Here is a 20,122-nt window from a genome sequence, read left to right as displayed (position 1 = left end):
GTACCAAATCAGTTATATTTTAATATTCTCAATCTGTAGTAGTTGAATCTGGATATGTGAAACATGAAGATACAGAGGGCCAATTATATAGACAATTTTTCCTTTAACATCATTTAAAAAATGTTAGACACCTACCTAAAAATATATGTAATGCAGTCTGGTCCTGTCACACACCCTCTAGGACTTCTTTTATCGTTGTGTCACACCTGTCACAACCATCTTGCCCCAGCTAAATGATGACCTCTTACCTTGAGCCTGAGGCTTCCCTGAAATCCTTGCGTGGGAGGCCTGTGGAAGCCACCTTGGCACCCTTCCTGCCCATCCTGGAGGTGGAGAGAGTAAGCACCTCAGGGGCAGCCTGGACTAAGGAGCTGGTGATGAATGCACCTCATTTCCCCTTGAGCCAAAATTCTGAGGTATATATTCTATTTGGTTCCATGGAAGGTCCTGGCAGATTTTAGCTCCAGCTGTCTTCCAGATGTTTTCAATAACTATAGGCCTTCTCTTCCTCCCTGTTTCTCCCTAGATGCTTTGTTCTGTTTCCTGGAACCACTTCTCAAAGCAAACACCTGCATTTCAGCCATTGTCTTGGGCTGTGTTTTCTTGGAGAAAACTCATTTTATTATATAGTAAGTGAAGAGGCTTGCAGTATAATTATATAAAATCCAACACCCTTGACGGCACCAGCCAACAGAACAGCTAGTCTATTATCAAAACTCAGAGCTCTCAGAGCTTCCTATATGCCCTCCCATGACAACTCTCTATTCCCAGCAGTTCTTTCAGTATCTCCCAAGGCCAGTTAGGAAACCCCGGCCACGACTTTAGTTTTATTATTCCACTGGATTGCTTTTGTGCTCTATCATGTGTTTGTGTGTATGTGTGTGTGTGTGCATGTGTTTACGGTTAGTTTTTTTTAATTGTGTAAGTGCAATTATATGCAATTTACTTTTTTTTACTCCAATTTGTTTGTAAATTCACCCCTGTGGTATGAAGTTATAGTTTTAATTCTGCATGGTAATATAATTAAATATTATTATATCACAGTCCACTCGTTAATTTTCTTGCAACAGGCATTTAGGATTGTCTTTCACATTGTTTCACTATTTTGTACAGTAACTGAGCATTTTTTGTAAATGTATCCCTATGCACACATGTAAGGGATTCTGTAGGACTGCACTGACCAATACTTTGCTACATGGGACTGGGGAACATTCAAAATGTGGCTAGTCCAAATCAAAATTTGCTGTGAAGTGCAGGATATGTTCCAGATGTTGAAGATTTAGTATGAAAAACTATGAAGATACTTTTTGAATAAGTTTAAATATCAATAAGTTGAAATTTTAGATATATTGGGTTAGGTATTTTATTAAATTTAATTTCACCTATTTCTTTATGACTACTGGAAACATTAAAATAGTATATTTAACCTGCATTCTGTTTCTATTGGACATTGGACAGCACTAGTCTAGAGCACTGCTACTCAGAGTGCATCCTTGAGGAGTGGCAGCTATACCACTGGGAAAGGCAGGATCTCTGGCTCTGCCTTGAATCATCTCCATGCTTTACAGCACACCAGAATTTATTTTTTAAAAAGTGGGGGCAGTGAGAGGTAAGCAAAAGAAGGAAAAAGACAGAATTCAGTGAACAGGAAAGAAATGTAACAAACAGAGCTACTGATTTAGATCAAAGCAGAGAAGAAATCTGAATGAAGATTTCCAAAATAATAATAACAATAACAATAATACAACAGTTGAAAGGATAGGTTAATAAAAGAAATATAGGGTAGATTTATTATAAATAGTATATTGAAAAGAATGATTAGAAACTTCAGGGAAAACAAAGTGTCAGAATAAAAAATGGGAACATCGTCACTCTGATTCTTTAATGGAAAATACATACAATAATGGAAAAACAATGGAGAGGAGATTGTACCCTTCTTTTATAAAGTGAAATAACAAAGTGACCATCTGTACTTGAGAAAATATCAGAAGTTAATACATTACCTACCAATACAAAGGGACATTTTTAATTGTTTTTTTTTTTCATTTTTAAAATTTGTTCTCTTTAGATATACATGACAGTAAAGTGTATTTTGACATATTTCATATACATGGAGCATAACTTATTCTAATTAGGATTGCATTCTGGTGGTTGTACATGATGTGGAGTTACGCTGCTTGTGTATTCATATATGAACATAGGAAACTTATGTACAATTCATTCTACTGTCTTTCCTATTCCCATCCCCGCTCCCTTACTCTCATTTGTTTTTGTTTAATTTGATGAATTTCTAATTCTCCCTTATAGTGTTTTAGCATCGGCATATCAGAGAGAACATTCAACCTTTTTTTTATATATATATATTGGCTTATTTCACTTAGCAATAGTCTCCAGTTCCATCCATTTACTGGCAAATGCCATAATTTAAATCTTCTTTATGACTGAGTAATCTATTGTGTGTGTGTGTGTGTGTGTGTGTGTGTGTATCAATCACATTTTCTTTCTTTGTTCATCTATTGAAGGGCACCTAGGTTGGTTCCACAACTTAATTATTGTGAATTGAGCTGCTATAAACATTGACGTGGCTGTGTTGCTATAGTATGCTAATTTTAAGTCCTCCAGCTACATACTGAGGAGTGGGACCATTGGGTCAAATGATGGTCTTATTCAAAGGGACATTTTTTAAAGGGAACTAAAACATGAGAAGAAATATATTTCTCCAATATGAGAGGAAGAAAGCTAAAGATCTGACGAAAAGGAGACGAATTTTCATTTGTCTTGGTAAAAGATATTTACTCACTTACATGAGTAAAATGATAGATGGAGACCTAGCACTGGAAAATATTATTTTTCAGAACAAAATTATAAAGAGATGAAAACCTTTTCTTTGAAGGAACAAGTCTAGCATAGGAAAACATTGCTAGAGAAAGCACGTAGGAGAAATGTTGCTTCTAATTCATTTGTATAGATTGGTTCATTAAAATAAAATGTGGTATATTATAAAATACTTAATCATTTAGATTTTAAAATACTTAGGTCCTAACATGCAGTGGTATGCTACATATGGTATATATCTGTGGTTATATCTGTATGGAGAGCTCTATGGTACATAAATATATACTACTTATAGTTTACAGTAGTCAATTATTATAGTAACTTATTATTGGCATGTATTTGCAATTTTCTCAAGTTATGTTGAGTTTCATTTATTAAGAAATATGTTTGTTTATTTTTATAATGTATATATCAATGCACCATATTCTACCTTGAAAATCTGTGAATTTTTAATGCTTTTTATATTTTTGTTATTGGACCTTTAATATTGGAAGAAAAATTTTCATAGCAAGTATTGTGCTTTTACCTTTTTTAGTGCTGGTGATCCAACTGAGGGTCTTGCATAAAAAGACACACATTCTCTGGAACAACAACAAAAAAAAATGGAATTGTGATTAAATAGTTATTATGAGAAAAATAAATGATTTTAACTAATTAACTGATTTCTTACTGTATCCCTCAAAAGATAAAAGTCACTTTAAACAGTAGAAACATCTCAGGATTTTTTAAATTTATATTTCTGGTGTTTTAATTCTCCCTCTATTTTTTGCAATGATCGCTAAGTGCAAGCCCTACCCAAATACATAGCCCAAGGTCCTCATATATCAGTGAGATTTACAAAATGTTACCAGCAGAATTCTTATTTTGAGATTTATGATGCTGGATAATTGCTTTCTCTTGGGTTAGCATGCTAATTTATGAAGATTCCTTTAGTTTGATCCTATTCAAAACTGGAAAATGTGGTAAACCAGAACAGGAATGCAAATAGACAATTTATTTTTGACATCTTCACACTAAAGTGTTAGCTTAATTTTCATTTGAATCTAGATGAAAATTTTGGTTGTATTCTAGTTCATGTGTCTAAATTATTGGGAATAATTTAGTTAAGTACACTACAGCCTGACTGTGAAGTGCTCATTCAGGGGCACAGACCATGCTTGTGCTAGCAGCTCCCTCAGTCTGTATCACTCCTGGCACCAATCTTAAAAACATCAGAAATAATGGCATCCACACCAAAGGAAAAAGGGATCAATGAATATAACCCATGGGGTTACTTATCAATAATTCACATATGGCTATTATTTCAAGAAAACACAGCAGTGGTTATATTTACACAAACACTCTCTCTCTCGCTCGCTCGCTCTCATTAGTTTTTAGAAGACTAAAACAGTAATTAAGAAAATTTCTAATTGTCTTAGAACAAATTAAGTCCAAAACTTCAAACTTCAAACATGCTTGTCTGATAAAGTATGTGCACTTATTTTTCAACTTAAGAGCTTTGAGCAAAATCTGAGTTTGAAAGCAGTCACATCTATCAACTGAGGGGAAAAAAATGCCTAGCTTTTCAATTCAAGGAACTGAGAGACTACTGAATCACCAGTAAACTGTCTTGGTAGGATTATAGATGTTTGTTGACTATCTGGTTATTTTCAGCCACTTAGATACCTCCAAACATACCTGGTTCGCAAAATGGTGGAGTATTTAATCTGGGGAAAACTACTGCAATGACTTTTCAAGAGATGGGCAGTGTTTGAATTTATTTAAAATATTCAAATTTTTCATATTTAAAGACAATGTTTTTTAGATAATAATACAATAATAATTAGTATTCCCATGTAACCTCTGTAATAAGAGTCTGTAGATCTTCAGTAAGGCTTTCCATTCATTAACTGAAAGCAGGACATGGTAATTATCACAGAATTTTCCTTTTTAAATATATTAGTACAGATTTTGCCCATAATCTTTTAATTCAATTCACTAGTCAGATACATACCATTGTCCTGTTTCTGAATCTTTTAAAATTGTGTGCAAAGTTTATTTTAATTTTATTACATAAACGAACTCTAAATCTAAATGTTCCATTGCCTATAAGAAAATTAGTGAGTAAATAATTTACTTAGAATTTATTCAATTTAAATGTCTGCTTTGAATTTAAAAAGATATTTAATGTTTCAAACACAATATAGTGATGCATATGTTATTATAGATATGAGAAATTAGTATTTTTTATTCTTTCCAAAAAATGAGATTAATATTTCATACTGATATTATAAAGTATAATTATTTTATATCTAAGTTATTCCTTAATATTTGAGCAGATAAACTGATAATTAAAGATAAAAAATAACAATAAGTGAACTATATTGGGTAAGTTGGTGACCATAATAAAAGGAAAACAAATTAAGTTTTAGAAATTATTAAATTCCATTTAAATTGTGACATTTTCTTAAAGGGAGAAACAAAACTCTCCCAATCTGTTCATTTAGTTGTACCAAATGCTTGTTTTACTCTCCCTCAATTTCTCTCTCTGTCTCTCTCTCTGTCTCTCTGACTCTCTGTCTCTCTGTCTCTCTGTCTCTCTCTCTCTCTCTCTCTCTCTCTCTCTCTCTCTCTCTCTCTCTTTCTCTCGCTCTCTCAATTTCTCCCTGCCCCTACCCCTTTTGTTTTATTCTTTCACTAAATTGCTCATAACCCATTTAGAGTTTTCTTCTTTCCCTTTCCATTAACTGTGATAGACTCTTCTCTCAGACTGATTTTGTATAAAGACAACATCCATGTCCTTAGGTATGTAATTCTCTGTAGGACCACTCTGTGGCTGATTGTTGGAGCCCTTTATCACCTGTACCATAACTTGCCTTCTTCTTTGCAAACACATCCTGTTTCCTGAGGCTGCAGGGTATGCCCTGCACTTGATTTATTCACTCCAGAACTTACGTGTGTTTTTCCCTTTCTGTGTTGCATGGTATATAAAATACCCTTAAATATCTTACTTTCTCTGTAGACTCTATTTGCTACCAGAAATTTAGCAACTGTTTTCCCTTTCTGTGTTGCATGGTGTAATAAAATATCCTTTACTATTTTACTTTCCCTGTAGACTATTTGCCATGGAAAATTTAGATATTATAGAAATGTTAGATAATAATAAACCAGGAAACTAAAATATATTAGAGGTCTATGTCCTCTATAAAATATTATTTTTTCAGAGTAAACACAATAGACTGATTTGTATCAATCATAATAAATGTGGCATGCTAAGTATAAACTGATATTTATAAACTCACTGAAACTACTAAGAATCATGCCAAAATTGAAACCATAGTCACATACATCTCATTACATGACTAAATAGCAGTCTACTTGCATTTTGAATTAATACATATGCTATTGTTCAAGATTAATTCCAACATTTGCATTGAAACTTAGAAAATCTAAGCTGTTTAAGAAGGAAAAACTCACTATTTGAAGATAACAGCAATGAATAAAGATGATTTTGAGGGCCAAGCAAAGCCTTTTGGGGGGCCAGAGGAAATAGTAGTTATCAGAGATGAAGGCCCTTGTCCTCAGGAAGATGGCAAAGTAGCCTACAAGATATTATCAACATTCAAATCAACACTAGCTGAAGAACAATGGCAGTGTGCGCAGAAGAAAGAACTCAGAGGAAATGCTGCTCCCAAACCAAGCATTCAACATCAGAGCACACACAAAGACTTTGACAGCATTTAAAGCTTCATGGCACACCTAACAAAAATGTCCTATGTGGAACCTAAAAAAGATAGAGGTTAAGTCCCTGGGTAGGGGGCCTATAGAAGTGAAGAGCAAGAGAAGGCCTGGGAGAGACAACAAAGCTTCAGATACAAAATTCTTCTTGTGTCTTATTCTAAGCTCCTAGCCCTCCACATTACCTTGGTTAAGATTAATCCAGAAGTAATTAGGTGGAAGGTCTGAGCGGGATAGTGCACTCTCTATCTCACTCACAAATGTTCTATGAGACTTGTCAGGAAGGTCCAGAATTCAGAATACACAGAACCCAACAAACAGATTTCCCCATGTAGGAGGCTTACAAAACTTTCCAGGAAAGCATAATCCCAGGACCAAGATCTTGTATGTGAACATTATGAACCATGGACGTTGGTTATTTATAATACAATGGGGTTTAGCCACTGGCTGCCCAGTAGAACCCTGAAGGATATGGGGCTTTAAAAGGAAGAAAAATACCAATTTCCAAATGGTATAATTTCCAATGATAATAATTTCAGGTAACATTCAAACATTGATATTTCTTAATTAGCCCCACAATGGTTATAATGTATAGCAAGGATAGAGGTGATTGGTTCTAAGGCATTCACAGGAATACTTAAAAGCTACTGTAGAAAGATAAGAAAGAAAGCTGGTCTCTAAATAGGAAGGAAATAACCAACTGAAGTGGCCTAAGTTAAAGAGCATTCTAGTTATGTTCTGTTCTCTTTCTCAGACTGCCCAAAGAACCAATCTAGGAGCTGCCATCAGTCAGAAATCTGGCACTCCTCTATGATTTCATAAACTTAAGGTGGTGTGTGTTAGTTGGTCATCAAAATCCAAGTGCTTAGAGTTGCAGACATACATACACACATATATACAAAAAAAAATCACAAAATGAGATGGCAGACATAAGTGTAGAGTCAATAAGTGGGCAAGAGTAAATGTTTTAAGAATGATAAAATTAATCAAAAGAGAGTTCTCCAATTTATTTAAAAAGCTACAACATCTCACTTGCAAAATCAATATTTAGAACAATAAGAATCAGAAAGTTTGAAAGCCAAATTTTGAAGACTTATAACAGAAACACAGGAAATTAAAAAAAAGTCAATGTTAAAATTTTTAACATAAGGAAAAGTAGATGTTAAAGTTGAAAACATCATAAAGGACAGTGTGGATAATAATTACTGTTAAAATGGACAGTACATCAAAGGGAAATGACAATCACAAACCCGTATGTATTTCACCAATGTAGACTCAATTTGGATTTAATTATCAGGAATAGGGTCTGAGCATGATTATTTTGTATAAGCTGACCAAATGATTTATTTTTACATAGTTAAGAATTACTAATTTACATAATCTCTAACTAATAAGTACAATACAGTTGATATTTCAAAACAATCTACAAAGTGACAAAAACTATAAAATATAGAAATTAGCTTTATGGAGAATTCACATGGTCTTTATGACCAAAATTTAAAATTCTACTAAAAGGTCATTAAAGAACACCACACACACATACACAGAGAGAGAGAGATAATAGAAAATGAAACAAGTTAGTGTTATAATATAATGTGGATAATTTCTCCACAAATAAGCCCGTACACTCATGCAATTCCAAAGAAATATCCAACTAGAATTTTGAAAAAACTTAAACTAATTCTAAAATGCATGTTGAAGAATAATATCCATGAGTTCATATGATCATGGGCAAAAAATGGCGAGGGGTTGGGGTGGGGGGAAGTAGCGCACTCCTTTAATCCCAATAGCTCAGGAGGCTGAAAAGGGAGGATTCCAAGTTTAAGGTCAGCTTTCATAATTCAGCAAGGTCCTAAGAAATTTAGTGAGACTCTGTCTCAAAAATAAATGAATAAATAAAGAAAGAAAAAGAAAAAGAACGAATCATGTGGTTCACTGGTAAAGCACACCCAATGTAAATCCCTAACACCAAAAAAAAAAAAAAAAAAAGATGGCAAAGGTGAGGTTGTCCCTACCAGACACAAAGACACATTACAAAGTCATAGTAATTGAAAGAGAATGGGACTGCTGGAGGTAAAAACAAAAGACCAATGAAGTGGGAGGGAAAAAGAGGGAGAAGGGGAGTTGCACCAGAAGATGGAAGGAGAACCTCATTGTTATACAGAATACATACATGGTGTTGTGATGAGAAAAAGAAAAAAAAAATGTGTGTCACATTAGATTGGATAGAGAGAAAGGATGGAAGAGGAGGGGAGGAGTAGGAAGTATAAGAAGGGCAGCAGAATAGAACAGACATTATGATTGATGTATGTACATCCCATGTATGTATTATATATCAAAATACATTCTGCTGTCATGTATGACTAAAAAAAATAAAAATAAATCATATGGCTAAAAAAAAAAGACGAATGAAAAGATACTTATAATACAAAGAAATTCTGGCTAATAACTGCAGTAGAAATTATCAAGAAAACAAGAAATTGTTCTTCTTAACTCTAAAAAATATGCTTTTCAATAACATCTCAGGAAATAGACATCACTGAATGGTAAATCGTTAAATGAAATGTTGCTGTGAACTTTTCAATGAATGAGCAAAACTGACACCACCTTGGATGGCAGGGCATTGAATAAAGGAAACCTTGGAAATATTAGTGTTACTATTTTTAATTACAATGTTTTTCTCTACTGGTATATTCAGTCATACATTCCACATTTTTTAAGGGTACTTACTGCTATGTCAGACACCATGCTAAGTCCTTACTTAACAGTAAACAACAATACAATTCTTCATTTTCAAAGGCTGAGAGTCAAGATTTTTGCTTTCTTATTTATTTATTGTTTCCTTTTTTGTTTGTTTGTTTGTATGTTTTCAGGGGAAAATTCCAGTTTAGACCCTTGACATAATACTCAAGCATCTGCCCTGTCATGCATTGATGTATATACATTACCCAGTGATGTTGGTATTTCTACCTTAATCCTTCCAAATTCCCAGAAAAAGGAGAACTTTCTATTTAGTACTTTTTTCAAGCTACCAGTTACCATTATTTCCTCCATGCCCTGTAACTTGCACATTAGCAAAATTTCTAGCTCCTACACCTTCCCAGTACATCATAGTTATTCACCCTAAGGATCCTGTGATGGCACAATGAGAAGTGGAAAGCATTCCTCTGTTTCTGAATATGAATCCCAGGAAGCCTGACAGAATGTACCTCAGAAATATCCGGAAAAGTTTCCCTATCTTGGGGCCTCATACTGGTAGTGGGACCCAAATGAAATTCATTAATTTACCAAAGTGATTGATTTACCAATTCATTAATTTACCAAAGTGATTGATTTACCAAAGTGATTGATAGAAAGAAAGAAAGAAAAAAAACTTATTGGCCAAGTTTATATTTGCCTTTTTTGGGGAATTACTGTGCAAAGCACAGTTTTATAATTGGGAAATATTTAAAGGTTGCCATAGTTGGCAAGAGAGTAAGAAATAGACAAGGGATCAAATTCATGGAACATCAAGCTTAATGGAACCTTTAATTGGTTATAAAATTTGAAATCCAACTTGTAGTGGATAAAATTACATATTTTTAGATAATTATAAAAGGATCTTTAAGCTCTCTGATCCTAAAAAAGGGTTAATGTTGGGTAGTTATTGTTGAGTTTTCTTTTCTTTTTTTAAACCAAAGGACATAGAAGAGTTTTATACAAACCAGGTTTGGTTTTAAAAACAAGATTTCAGCTTAAAACATCATGTGTCTCTTTCCTAAGTTCCCTTGGAAGGCCCAAGTGGCATCATAAATTTAATGTACTGAAACTTGAGCTTCTTCATGCAAGAAAGCAGGCCAGAATATGTCAGTTCGCTCAAAAAAGCATATTATTCTTGGAAGTAAAAATATTTGTTCTGAGACTACAATCATTTTAAAGTTTCCTTCATTTCCAAGCATTCCTAGTGGGACCCGTGATGAAGCTCCCCACTCTTGGCAGACACTGAGTAACCTCTCCCGGAATCTCTGTGGCCTGGAGGTTAGTACAGCTTGGTCCTATTTCGCTTTACCTTTGGGAAGCATCTAGGAGGAAGCAGTGACTCTCCTTTCTGCTGTTGTGAGACACATGTAATCTCCATTCTAATGAATAGTACTCTGAAGGATATGATTGCATGAATAAATTCTTCAGTAATCTGAGGACAACATTGGGCAAAAGTTTACAAGTAGAGTGATAAGAAACTCTTATTATATTATTTAAATGAAACTGAAAAACAAATCACTGCTAGTGATTCTGAAAGAATTCCTGTACACACACAAAAGAATCTACGCAATTGAGAGTCACTCAGGACAAGTGTCACGTTGAAGCCACTGTTGACCTTATAAGAATAGATGCCTATGGTGCTGTCATAAATATTTCTAAACATAGGCACACCATCAAGGGTATGCTGTATGATTACAGAGGGCTGGATTTGGCTCTTTTAAGTGATCTTGTTTCTCTTCCTTTAATTTTCTTTCATACCAATTCATGAAGAATTGTATGGTTGTCATCTCTTTTCTTTTTTTCTTTTTTTGTTCCAGAGGTATGACTCATTTCTTTTAAATTGGCAAGAAGCCCTAGAAGCATAGGATCACAATTTCTATGCTTGAAAAATTTTAAGGAGACACTAAAATACAGAGAGGTTAATTGACAATGCTAGATGATGATTAGGTTTCCTTTCTCCCAGTCTGAAACTAGCCTGTTAGAGTAATGAAGACTGCTTCTACCACGACTCAGAAGAATATAATAGATTTTTATGTTTCTATAACTCAAAATCTTGGTACATAGGAGGAAATTTTAAGCAACCTTAATAACTTCTACATTGTCCCCCAATTGCCCCCAGCTGTAATATATAAGTGAATATTCTCATTTTCTTAATCCATATGTTTGGAGTATGTTCTGGTTATAGAAGTAAAATATGTTCAAACTTTGTAAGCTGGTTTTAAAGATGTTCATAATTGTTGGTAAATCTGAAGTAATAAATGAAGGAATTTTGACATAACCCAGCTGCTAGCATCATCATCGCATAAACATATTTGATATCTTATTATATCTCTCTAGCTGCAGGAAGAAAAATGCTATCGTGTTTCTAAAGTCTGTAACTATAAAAGAAAAGAAAGTATTTATTCCAAAGAGCAAAATGAAATTATTTCACTCTGAAGCATTCCTTTCACAAGAACCTTTGAGTTTGGATGAATGTATAATGTATATAATATATTAGATAGAATTCACATAATAATGTGAGTTGTAATTGAACTTCCATTACCCTAAATTTGTGTAAATGGACATAATGAGGGCTTTGAAAAGGATAAGAGTGTTTCTAATGAAGAGCTCAGGTCATTACAGCCATCATTATGTTCTTAAAGCTGCTGGGATGAACTCCTCTAGCAATCGACTGCATTCTCAGGTGTCTATGGGATCTTTGGACACATTATTGCCACCCAACTTCACTTGATAATGCTATACTTTTAATAGTAGATAGGTTGGGATACACAAACCAAAAGATACAAGATGGTGTGAATGGGTAGGAAGGTAAATTGCATTTGCCTTAAGTAAAACTAAATACACAACAAAATCATAAAAACAAGGTCATCATAATTATGGTTTTCCTGGGGAAATTCTATATTAAGCTTCATGTCCTGTTTAGTTTAGTACTTGTCCTAGACAAAATTTCTGAACAGAATTTGATAATAAATTACATGGTTTTTCTAGTAACAGCTGACAACATTTTAGTGTTGATCATATGGTCTAAATATAATATATTTCATCTAATTTAATTCTTTCAATAGCACTATGCACTTTAAATTACTATAGCCATTTTACAAATAAAATTAACTAAACTTGGAGTTTAGAGAACTTTACAAATATTACGCTGCTTCTAAGCAAAGGACTTAGGATTTCTGACTCCTGTTTTTTCATGATTACTTCTTGATTGCGTTATGACAAATAAGTGTTTGTGAAGATAATCTTCAATAGTCAAACCTTAAATTTAGTAAATCGCTTTTTTTAAGACAAGCATTGTAACTGTGGTACCTTACCCTCCTGAATGTAGCCCTTATTGCTCTAAGGCTTATTTAAACAACAAAAACAAAAAATTTCTCTCGCTCTTCAAACCTCTCCCCATGCCTAACAAGATCAGGGAGACAGTGTTATCTTTTCTTCCCCCAGTAAATTGCCCTTAAACACACACAGGAAGGAGATGCCAGCTGATCAGGACAGTGAATAGCTCCTAAATTAACAAGTGAATCCTAAACCATCAAGGCACCCTGGGGCCTTAGACCAGAGAACACCTGGAATGTAACCCTTGAAATTCCTTTAAAAAACCCTTATCCCTCCTGATTGGGTGAGTCACAGACTCTGGGACAGGAGTTCCCTGTGTTTCTCCTTTGCTAGCAAAGCAAAACAACTTTTTTTTTTTTTTCTTTTTCTCAAAACCATGTCCTCATTATTACATTGGCATTGATTGGCATTGGAACAGGGACTGAGCTTTTCAGTTACAGTACTAGGTGGGATCTGATTGTTATTTGTAAGACTGTGAAGGGTTTGGAAAGAGCAGATAGTTCCTTTAACAAGTCTGGGAATATGAGAACAAGGATCTATCCCTTGGATCCTTAAAAAATAAATTAAGTAGAAGTAATTCAAATCCACTTTATAAAGGGAAAAGCTATTGATGGATCTCCTTGAAAGTCAGGTGTTGAAACAGAGTGAAATTCAGCCATGCTTGGGTCAACAACTTTAAGGACAGCTAATTAAGAGTGAGTAGGGGGTAATGGAATTGGGGTGGAAATATGTAACTTTTTAAACACGATTTAAGGGAGACAATTGAAACCTATTCAGAGCACACTGGAACCCCTAAAGGTCTAAGCATGAGTCTCAGCTAGTTGGATAATTTTTGCTTTTTTCTCATAATTGTCCAACAAAATCTCTTAATCTACACAAATCTCAAATAGCAGTTACTAAAAATTAAAGAACAATGTTTATAATCAGTATATTCTGGAATCTGGCAAGTTTTTCTTTTCAGTTAGAAATCTTCATTAACCAGCATTGTATTTCTTGAGATATACAATTATAAGTCTTTATGAAGAATTACTTAAAATATCTTCTAATTTTTTAGAATTACACTGAAGACAATTATTGGCTCCATTTTCTGCAAAAATGCTAATCTTTGAAGGCAGATATAGAGTAACTGTTATTAAGAAGATTGAATTAATTTGAATATCCCATTTCCTGACCTATACATCAAAGACTGTTCATAGTATATGTGCACAAATTTTTGTGTAACATAAGATAGGTTCTATTTTGTTGTTTTGTTTGTTAAAATAGTATATAGTCACTCAGGTCAATAAATTTTGAAAAACTTGTTATTTAAATAAAGGGAGTCATATGTATATTTTTGCAAAATCTCAATATTAAAAAAAATGAATGTTTTTTATGTAAAGTATTGAAATATATATTCCATTATTAAATGTAATTTTTCCATATGTTAAGAAACAAGGACAAATGAGCCAGAAAATTAGAGGGCTGAAATGTGCTAAGGGCCTATTTCTCAGAAGACAGCAACTGCATTTAAGACATTTTGATGAATAATTAAATTACATCTTTCACAGAAAACAATTAACATTCTTCTTGGCAGGTGGTGCCAGAAAGTGTTAACTACTATACTTCAATATTGAGAATATCTACCAGAGAGGTTAAACTAAACTAGCTCTATGAACCCAAGACTTGCCTATGCAAGCAACTTAAAATTATTTTGAAGAATATTCGAATAAAAAGACAAGCTGGTGAGTAGCTCCAACAAAGGTTGTATAAAATAATTATGCTACAAATATTGTAAAATAAATTGAATTTTATAACATTTCTTGTTTAGAAATTTATAATTCAGATGTAATTTATATCCAGGCTTAGCTATTTTAAGATGACTACTAATACTGTATGTATAAATTTCAGTTGAAAAGATTCCCAATATTCATCTCCTGGGAGTGATTTAATTGAATATGTACACACACACACACACACATTCATATATATGTGTGTGGGGGGTACTGTGCATACACAGTGGCAGACCTCATTTTGTATAGTAATGCAAGGCTGTGAAAATGTCCACACAATCTGAAACTGTGAAAAATGATAGTGATAATAAGAAAAGTTAAAAATTATCTCTTACATATAAACTATTTGTCAAAACATTAAAAACTCCCTTAATGACAGTTTTAAATGTATAACCAATGAAAAATTTTATAAAACCATTATTTTTATAACATACATTAAATTTAAACCATCAGAAACATTGAGAATTAAAGTGTTTCTTTCTAAAAAAAAAATGTCAAGAGTGGCTTGAAAATCACATGCTTTCTTATAACTTAACAGAGGAATCAGAGCTACCATCATTTTGAAGACTTGGAATAGCCACACTTCTAAGTTTCTATGTGCTTATGACATTTTATCTTTTGTTGTTTTCAATACTGTGAAATCTCTGAGTGTCTTTTAATGTGCTGGTTTTTTGGCAGCACTTCCTCTGGGACAATGCCATCCTTTTTGTTGCCATCACTGTCTTATCCATGTCAATAAGTTTACTTTCCATAAACCTCTAGATTCTCTCCAATGTTAGCCATGTCAACATTTCCACAGTCAGCTATTTATTCTATATACCTATTTTCATGTGATTCAAATTTTACTTCGAGCTTTATCATGTTTTTTTTTTCCATTTACTGCACTTTGATCTTTGTTGGAAAGTTGTGTCTTTTTATTATCCATTTTTTGATAAAATATCTCATGGGTTTATCACCACAAAACTAGGAGCTGAGGCAGCTACATTGTTGTATGCCTCTAGGAAAACTGAGTTACAGATGTGCAGTGATCAATCATTGGCCAACATTGAAAGAAGAGCATGATTATTTCTTGATCATGAGGCATGTCTGATAGTTATACAGTGAAATGTAGAGTGAACAAAAGCATTGAAATTTGTACCCGTGTTAGTCAGTTTTGTGTTGTTGCTGACCAATATACCCAAAAAGAACAACCTGAGAAGGAAAACTTTATGTTGGCTCACAATTTCAGGGGTTCAGTTCATAGTCAGTGGACCACATTATTCTGGGTCTAAGGTAAGTCCAAACATCATCATGGAAGATGTGGCAAGGGAAGGCAGATGAGAATATTCAAGCTCAGAGCTTGAATATAAAGAGCCAGGAATAATATAATTCCCAAAGTTACCCTACACTCCCACCCTGCAGCGACCTACTTTTTCCAGCCATACCCTGCTTGCCTACAATTAACACCAATTAATCCATTCAAATTATTAATCCATCTAATGGATTAATACATTGATTAGATTATAGCTCTTATAATCTAGTCATTTTACCTCTGAATATACCTGAATTTTCTCAAAGATGAGCTTTCAGGGGACATAGTACATCCAAAGCAAAATAGTGTTTTATTAACTTACTTACAGATACATACTGTGATAGTTGAAATTTGGGTAGTACTATTGGTAAGCTCATGTTGCTTAATTCTAGTAACTGAATTTTCTGCAAATAAGAAATTATAAAAAGATTTGAATGCCTATAAATTTCTTATTTTTCCATCATTATGCATGAGTAATGGCTTGTTATTAGATATTTAAATATAATAAAACTTGAAGCAAATTGACTTTAGATGTAATATATGTGAATTAACCTTGAGGACACAAATAAAGCATTCAATGTTTAATAAACATGGTAACTAGAAAAGACAATTAGAAATACACCCTTCTCTTGTATTGCTTGGAAACTACTCTGAAAATTAAAATCCATCCACACAAGACTGAGAAATAGCCTAAAAAGCAGGCAGAGTAGCATGGTCAAAGTATCTGGACTACACAAAATCCTGTGGTTATCATTATAGGCTTGTGAGTTTTGATTTAGTAAGGAAAAATTTTCATTGGAATTGTTTTATATGAGAATTAACATGAGCATAATGTACAAAATAGATTGTAGGTTTTGTGAGATTTCTTAGGAGGCTATGTTGTTATTTTAGTAGGGCACAGGATTATTCCTGAGAAATAGTTATTGAGGCAATGACAGAAATAATGGAGACATGAAAATTACAGAGGTATAGGAGTTAGGACTTGTCATCTATTTATTTAGAGATTAAAAAAAGAAAAAGCAATCATTTAAAGACAACTATGGTTTCAACTTTTAATAATTTTCCAAAACCTGAAAATATATTGATCTTCACCAGATACCAGTGATGTTTAATGCAGCTCATTTGAATCGAGTAAAAACAATTATAAGGTTATCTCTCAAAGTTGCACAGGTCATCGTTTATAGTTATTCATCTCTGATGGATCACTTAATTTATAGACAATCATAAAAAGAAATGAAAAACAAGTGGTAAGATCTACTTACCCCTTTAAATTGTATGCATATAAAGTGTATAGCACATTTTAGGCAATATAAGCTTTTCATTTTTTTTTTAATGCAGAGGTAATCCCAAATATTTATTTAAAAAATAAATTTTTCAAGAAGAACAGAAAAAATAGATGTGTTCTATAATTTTTTTCTTATGAATATTTAAAATATTTAGAGGCAACTTGAATTCCTCTATTTTCATCTTCATGAGATTCTTTATAATAGAGTTAACAAATCAAGACTTTCCAATCTTCTCACATCATGGTCTTGGAAAATCAAAAGTGTGTTGTGCATATTTCTTGTATTTTTTTAATCTGTTTGTCATCAGTGATCATATGGTTCATATATTCTGAGCCTCACTAATGCCATAGTACCTCTTGCCTTCATTTTAAAGTGTGTGCTTGCCAACTTTTGTCTGCAAAGGAAAGCTTTTATAAATTCCAACTTAGTATGGCAATGTTAAAACTCAGAAAATGTATAACAATAGAAGCTGAGCATCCGGGAATGACTTAAGAAGGAGGGTGAATACTTGAATACTTGGCAATATTAGAACAATATTGTCAATAAGGGGTTATTAATGTTCTTGTTATCAGAATCCATTTTTCCTAACGGCCATAATATATTATTTTATAAGTCAAGCATTTAAACATTGTGCATGATTACATTTTGTACCCCAAAGTACTGGTGTTTTAACAAACTAGAGGGAGTCAGATATACTCATCTCTGGCATATATTAGAGTAGACAAGACATTTCTGCCAACACCAACACATGTTTTGGGAAGCATGGTTCAGCATATTGAAGCTGGAGAAACCTGATGTCTAATTCTGACTCTGTCTTTCACTAAACTATATGATCAAGGAAGAATAAGAGTACTATGCTAGCTTCAGATACTTTTTATAATTTGGGATAATAACAATTCTATTTAAGTCAGAGCTTGATGATAAAAATTGAGGAAGGAATATAAGCCTTATTTTATAAATGCATGCATAAATTGCTATTAAAACATAAGTATATATTATTATTATGATGAATATTTATAAGTAATTCTTTTATATTAGAAAATACAACATGTATAACAATCTTCACACTTATAAAACTCTTTCATATAATTTTTGATGACAGAGGTAAAATTAAAGAAGGACCAACAATAGTCCAGGCATGGTGGCACATGCCTGTAGTCCCCACTACTCAGAAGACTAAGGTAGAAAGATCACTTGAGTTTATGAGTTTGAGCCCAGCCTGGTGATACAGGAAGACCCCCATCTCAAAAACAAAGTGTGTGTGTGTGTATATATATATATATATCCAACATGGAGAATAAATAGGGCATTAAAGAAATTTCGGAAATTTCTGGACTTCCAGTTTACTTTCTGTTCTACCACTTGAAGAGATTGGTGACATTTTGTCTTAACAGAAAGTAGAAGGGTGAAGAGACTGGGAAATGAGCACACAGTCAATTAGAGCCCTAGAAGAAGCAAGGTCATAGGGAAAACCATGTCCTAAAATTGGAAAGCCAAACAGGTAAAGACAGAGCATTGCAATTTACCTGAATAGAAATCTCCACAGGAAAACAAGCCAGGATAGGAATATGTGAACTGCAGTTGACGATTTGCAAAGGTCTCAGTGTGAACAAGTCTGAGAGATAAAATCTCCATAGGGACCCCATTATGGTGCTAGGGGCACACACATCTGTGAGTCTTCTGTTCTTGAGTTCTACCAATTTCTCATGGTGAATAGTAAAGAAAAATTTATTCCTGCTCCTGGAAGGAAAAGAGAAAAAAGAACAATCCTGAAGTTAGAGTAGTCTATTCTTAATAGTGTCTGCTCCTTGGATAAACTATTGAATCAGAAACCAAACTATTTAAGTTTTTCAGAGTTCAACCTACCTTGTGGAAGAGAAATACCCAATTTTAGTCAACTTTAGTATTCCATTTCGAGGAAGAAAACTATGTAATTTCAATCCCTTTAGCTTTCTTTGAGAGAAGGGAAATATTCAACTCTCGCCCAGTGTATCATGCAAGGTACAAAAAGACCAAAAATGACAGATTGAAGAGACAGGTCATCAAAGTCAGATGCAGACATTGCAGAGATGTTAGAATTATCAGACTGATTTTAAAACAACTATAATTAATAAGCTAAAAGCTTTAATGGATAAAGTAGATGACATGCAAAAACAGATAGGTAATTCAAGCAGAGAAGACATTTTAAGAAAGACAGAAAAGAAATTCTAGATAGTCAAACCACTGTAACAGAAATAAAGATTGTCTTTGATGGACTTATTAATAGACTGGACAAAACTGAGGGAAGAATTTTTGAGGCTTGAAGCAATCTTGTATTAGTCAGCTTTTCGTTGCTATGAACAAAACATCTAACAAGAGCAATTTAGAGGAGAAAAAGTTTATTTAGGGCTTGCAGTTTCAGTAGTTTCATTCCAGAGTCTACTGATTCTATTGCTCTGAATCCAAGGTAAGGCAGAACATCATAGCAGAAGGGAATGGCAGATAAAAACTGCTCAGTTTATGGTAGCCAGGAAGCAAAGTGGGTGAGGGGTGGAGAGAGATGGGGGCTGGTGGGACAAGATATAATCCCCAAAGGCACCCTCCCAGTGAAACACCTTCTTCAGTCACATCCTACCTGCCTACATATGCCACTAAATACAGTAGTCCTTTCAAATTATTCATCTATCAAGTGGATTAATTTACCAATTAGGTTATGGCACTCATAATCTTCTCATAAACTTTCATGGGACACCTCATATCCAAACTATAACACATCTCAAATGAAAATTCTCAAAACCAAAAATCAGAAAAGGAAAAAATGAGTGAAAAAAAATGAAAAGAATACCCAAGAACTTTGGAGCCACTACAAAAGGTGCAACAAGTGTATAATAGGAATAACAGGAGGAAAAGATAGAAAGAACAGAAGGCCTAGTTTAAAGAATAACAACTGAGGATTTTTCCATAATTAGTATCAGGCAGCAAACCATAGTTCCAGAAATCTCAAAGAATGCCAAGTAGGAAGAATGCCAAATAAACAAGCAAACAAATAACACCTAGGCATATAATATTAAAACTACAGAAAATCAAAACTAAAATATATAAAAATTCTGATAATACAAAATGGAGAAAAACAACCTAAGGGGGAACAAAGATAAGAATTTCTATTTATT

The 20,122-nt window shown here is 33.5% G+C and overlaps 1 protein-coding gene across 5 annotated transcripts in view; it reads right to left on the bottom strand.

Moving 5' to 3' along the window:
• The window catches only part of LOC110599396 (uncharacterized), a 179,535-nt gene that overhangs the window by 144,757 nt on the left and 14,656 nt on the right, over positions 1-20,122 (bottom strand). For all 5 annotated transcript variants that reach the window (XR_013424949.1, XR_013424948.1, XR_002485341.3 and 2 more), the window contains exons 2-3: positions 18,500-18,713; positions 3,362-3,416 (exon numbers count right to left, since the gene is read on the bottom strand). Coding sequence is in view for 2 of the 5 variants with exons in the window: in XM_078019427.1 (XP_077875553.1) it covers positions 3,362-3,416; positions 18,500-18,619 (175 nt within the window). In the remaining 3 variants the exon portion in view is untranslated. The remainder of the gene's footprint in view (positions 1-3,361; positions 3,417-18,499; positions 18,714-20,122) is intronic.

The sequence above is a fragment of the Ictidomys tridecemlineatus genome, chromosome 8 (genome assembly GCF_052094955.1).
Source record: "Ictidomys tridecemlineatus isolate mIctTri1 chromosome 8, mIctTri1.hap1, whole genome shotgun sequence".
NCBI lineage: Eukaryota > Metazoa > Chordata > Mammalia > Rodentia > Sciuridae > Ictidomys > Ictidomys tridecemlineatus.
This window is presented reverse-complemented; position numbering and strand designations above follow the sequence as displayed.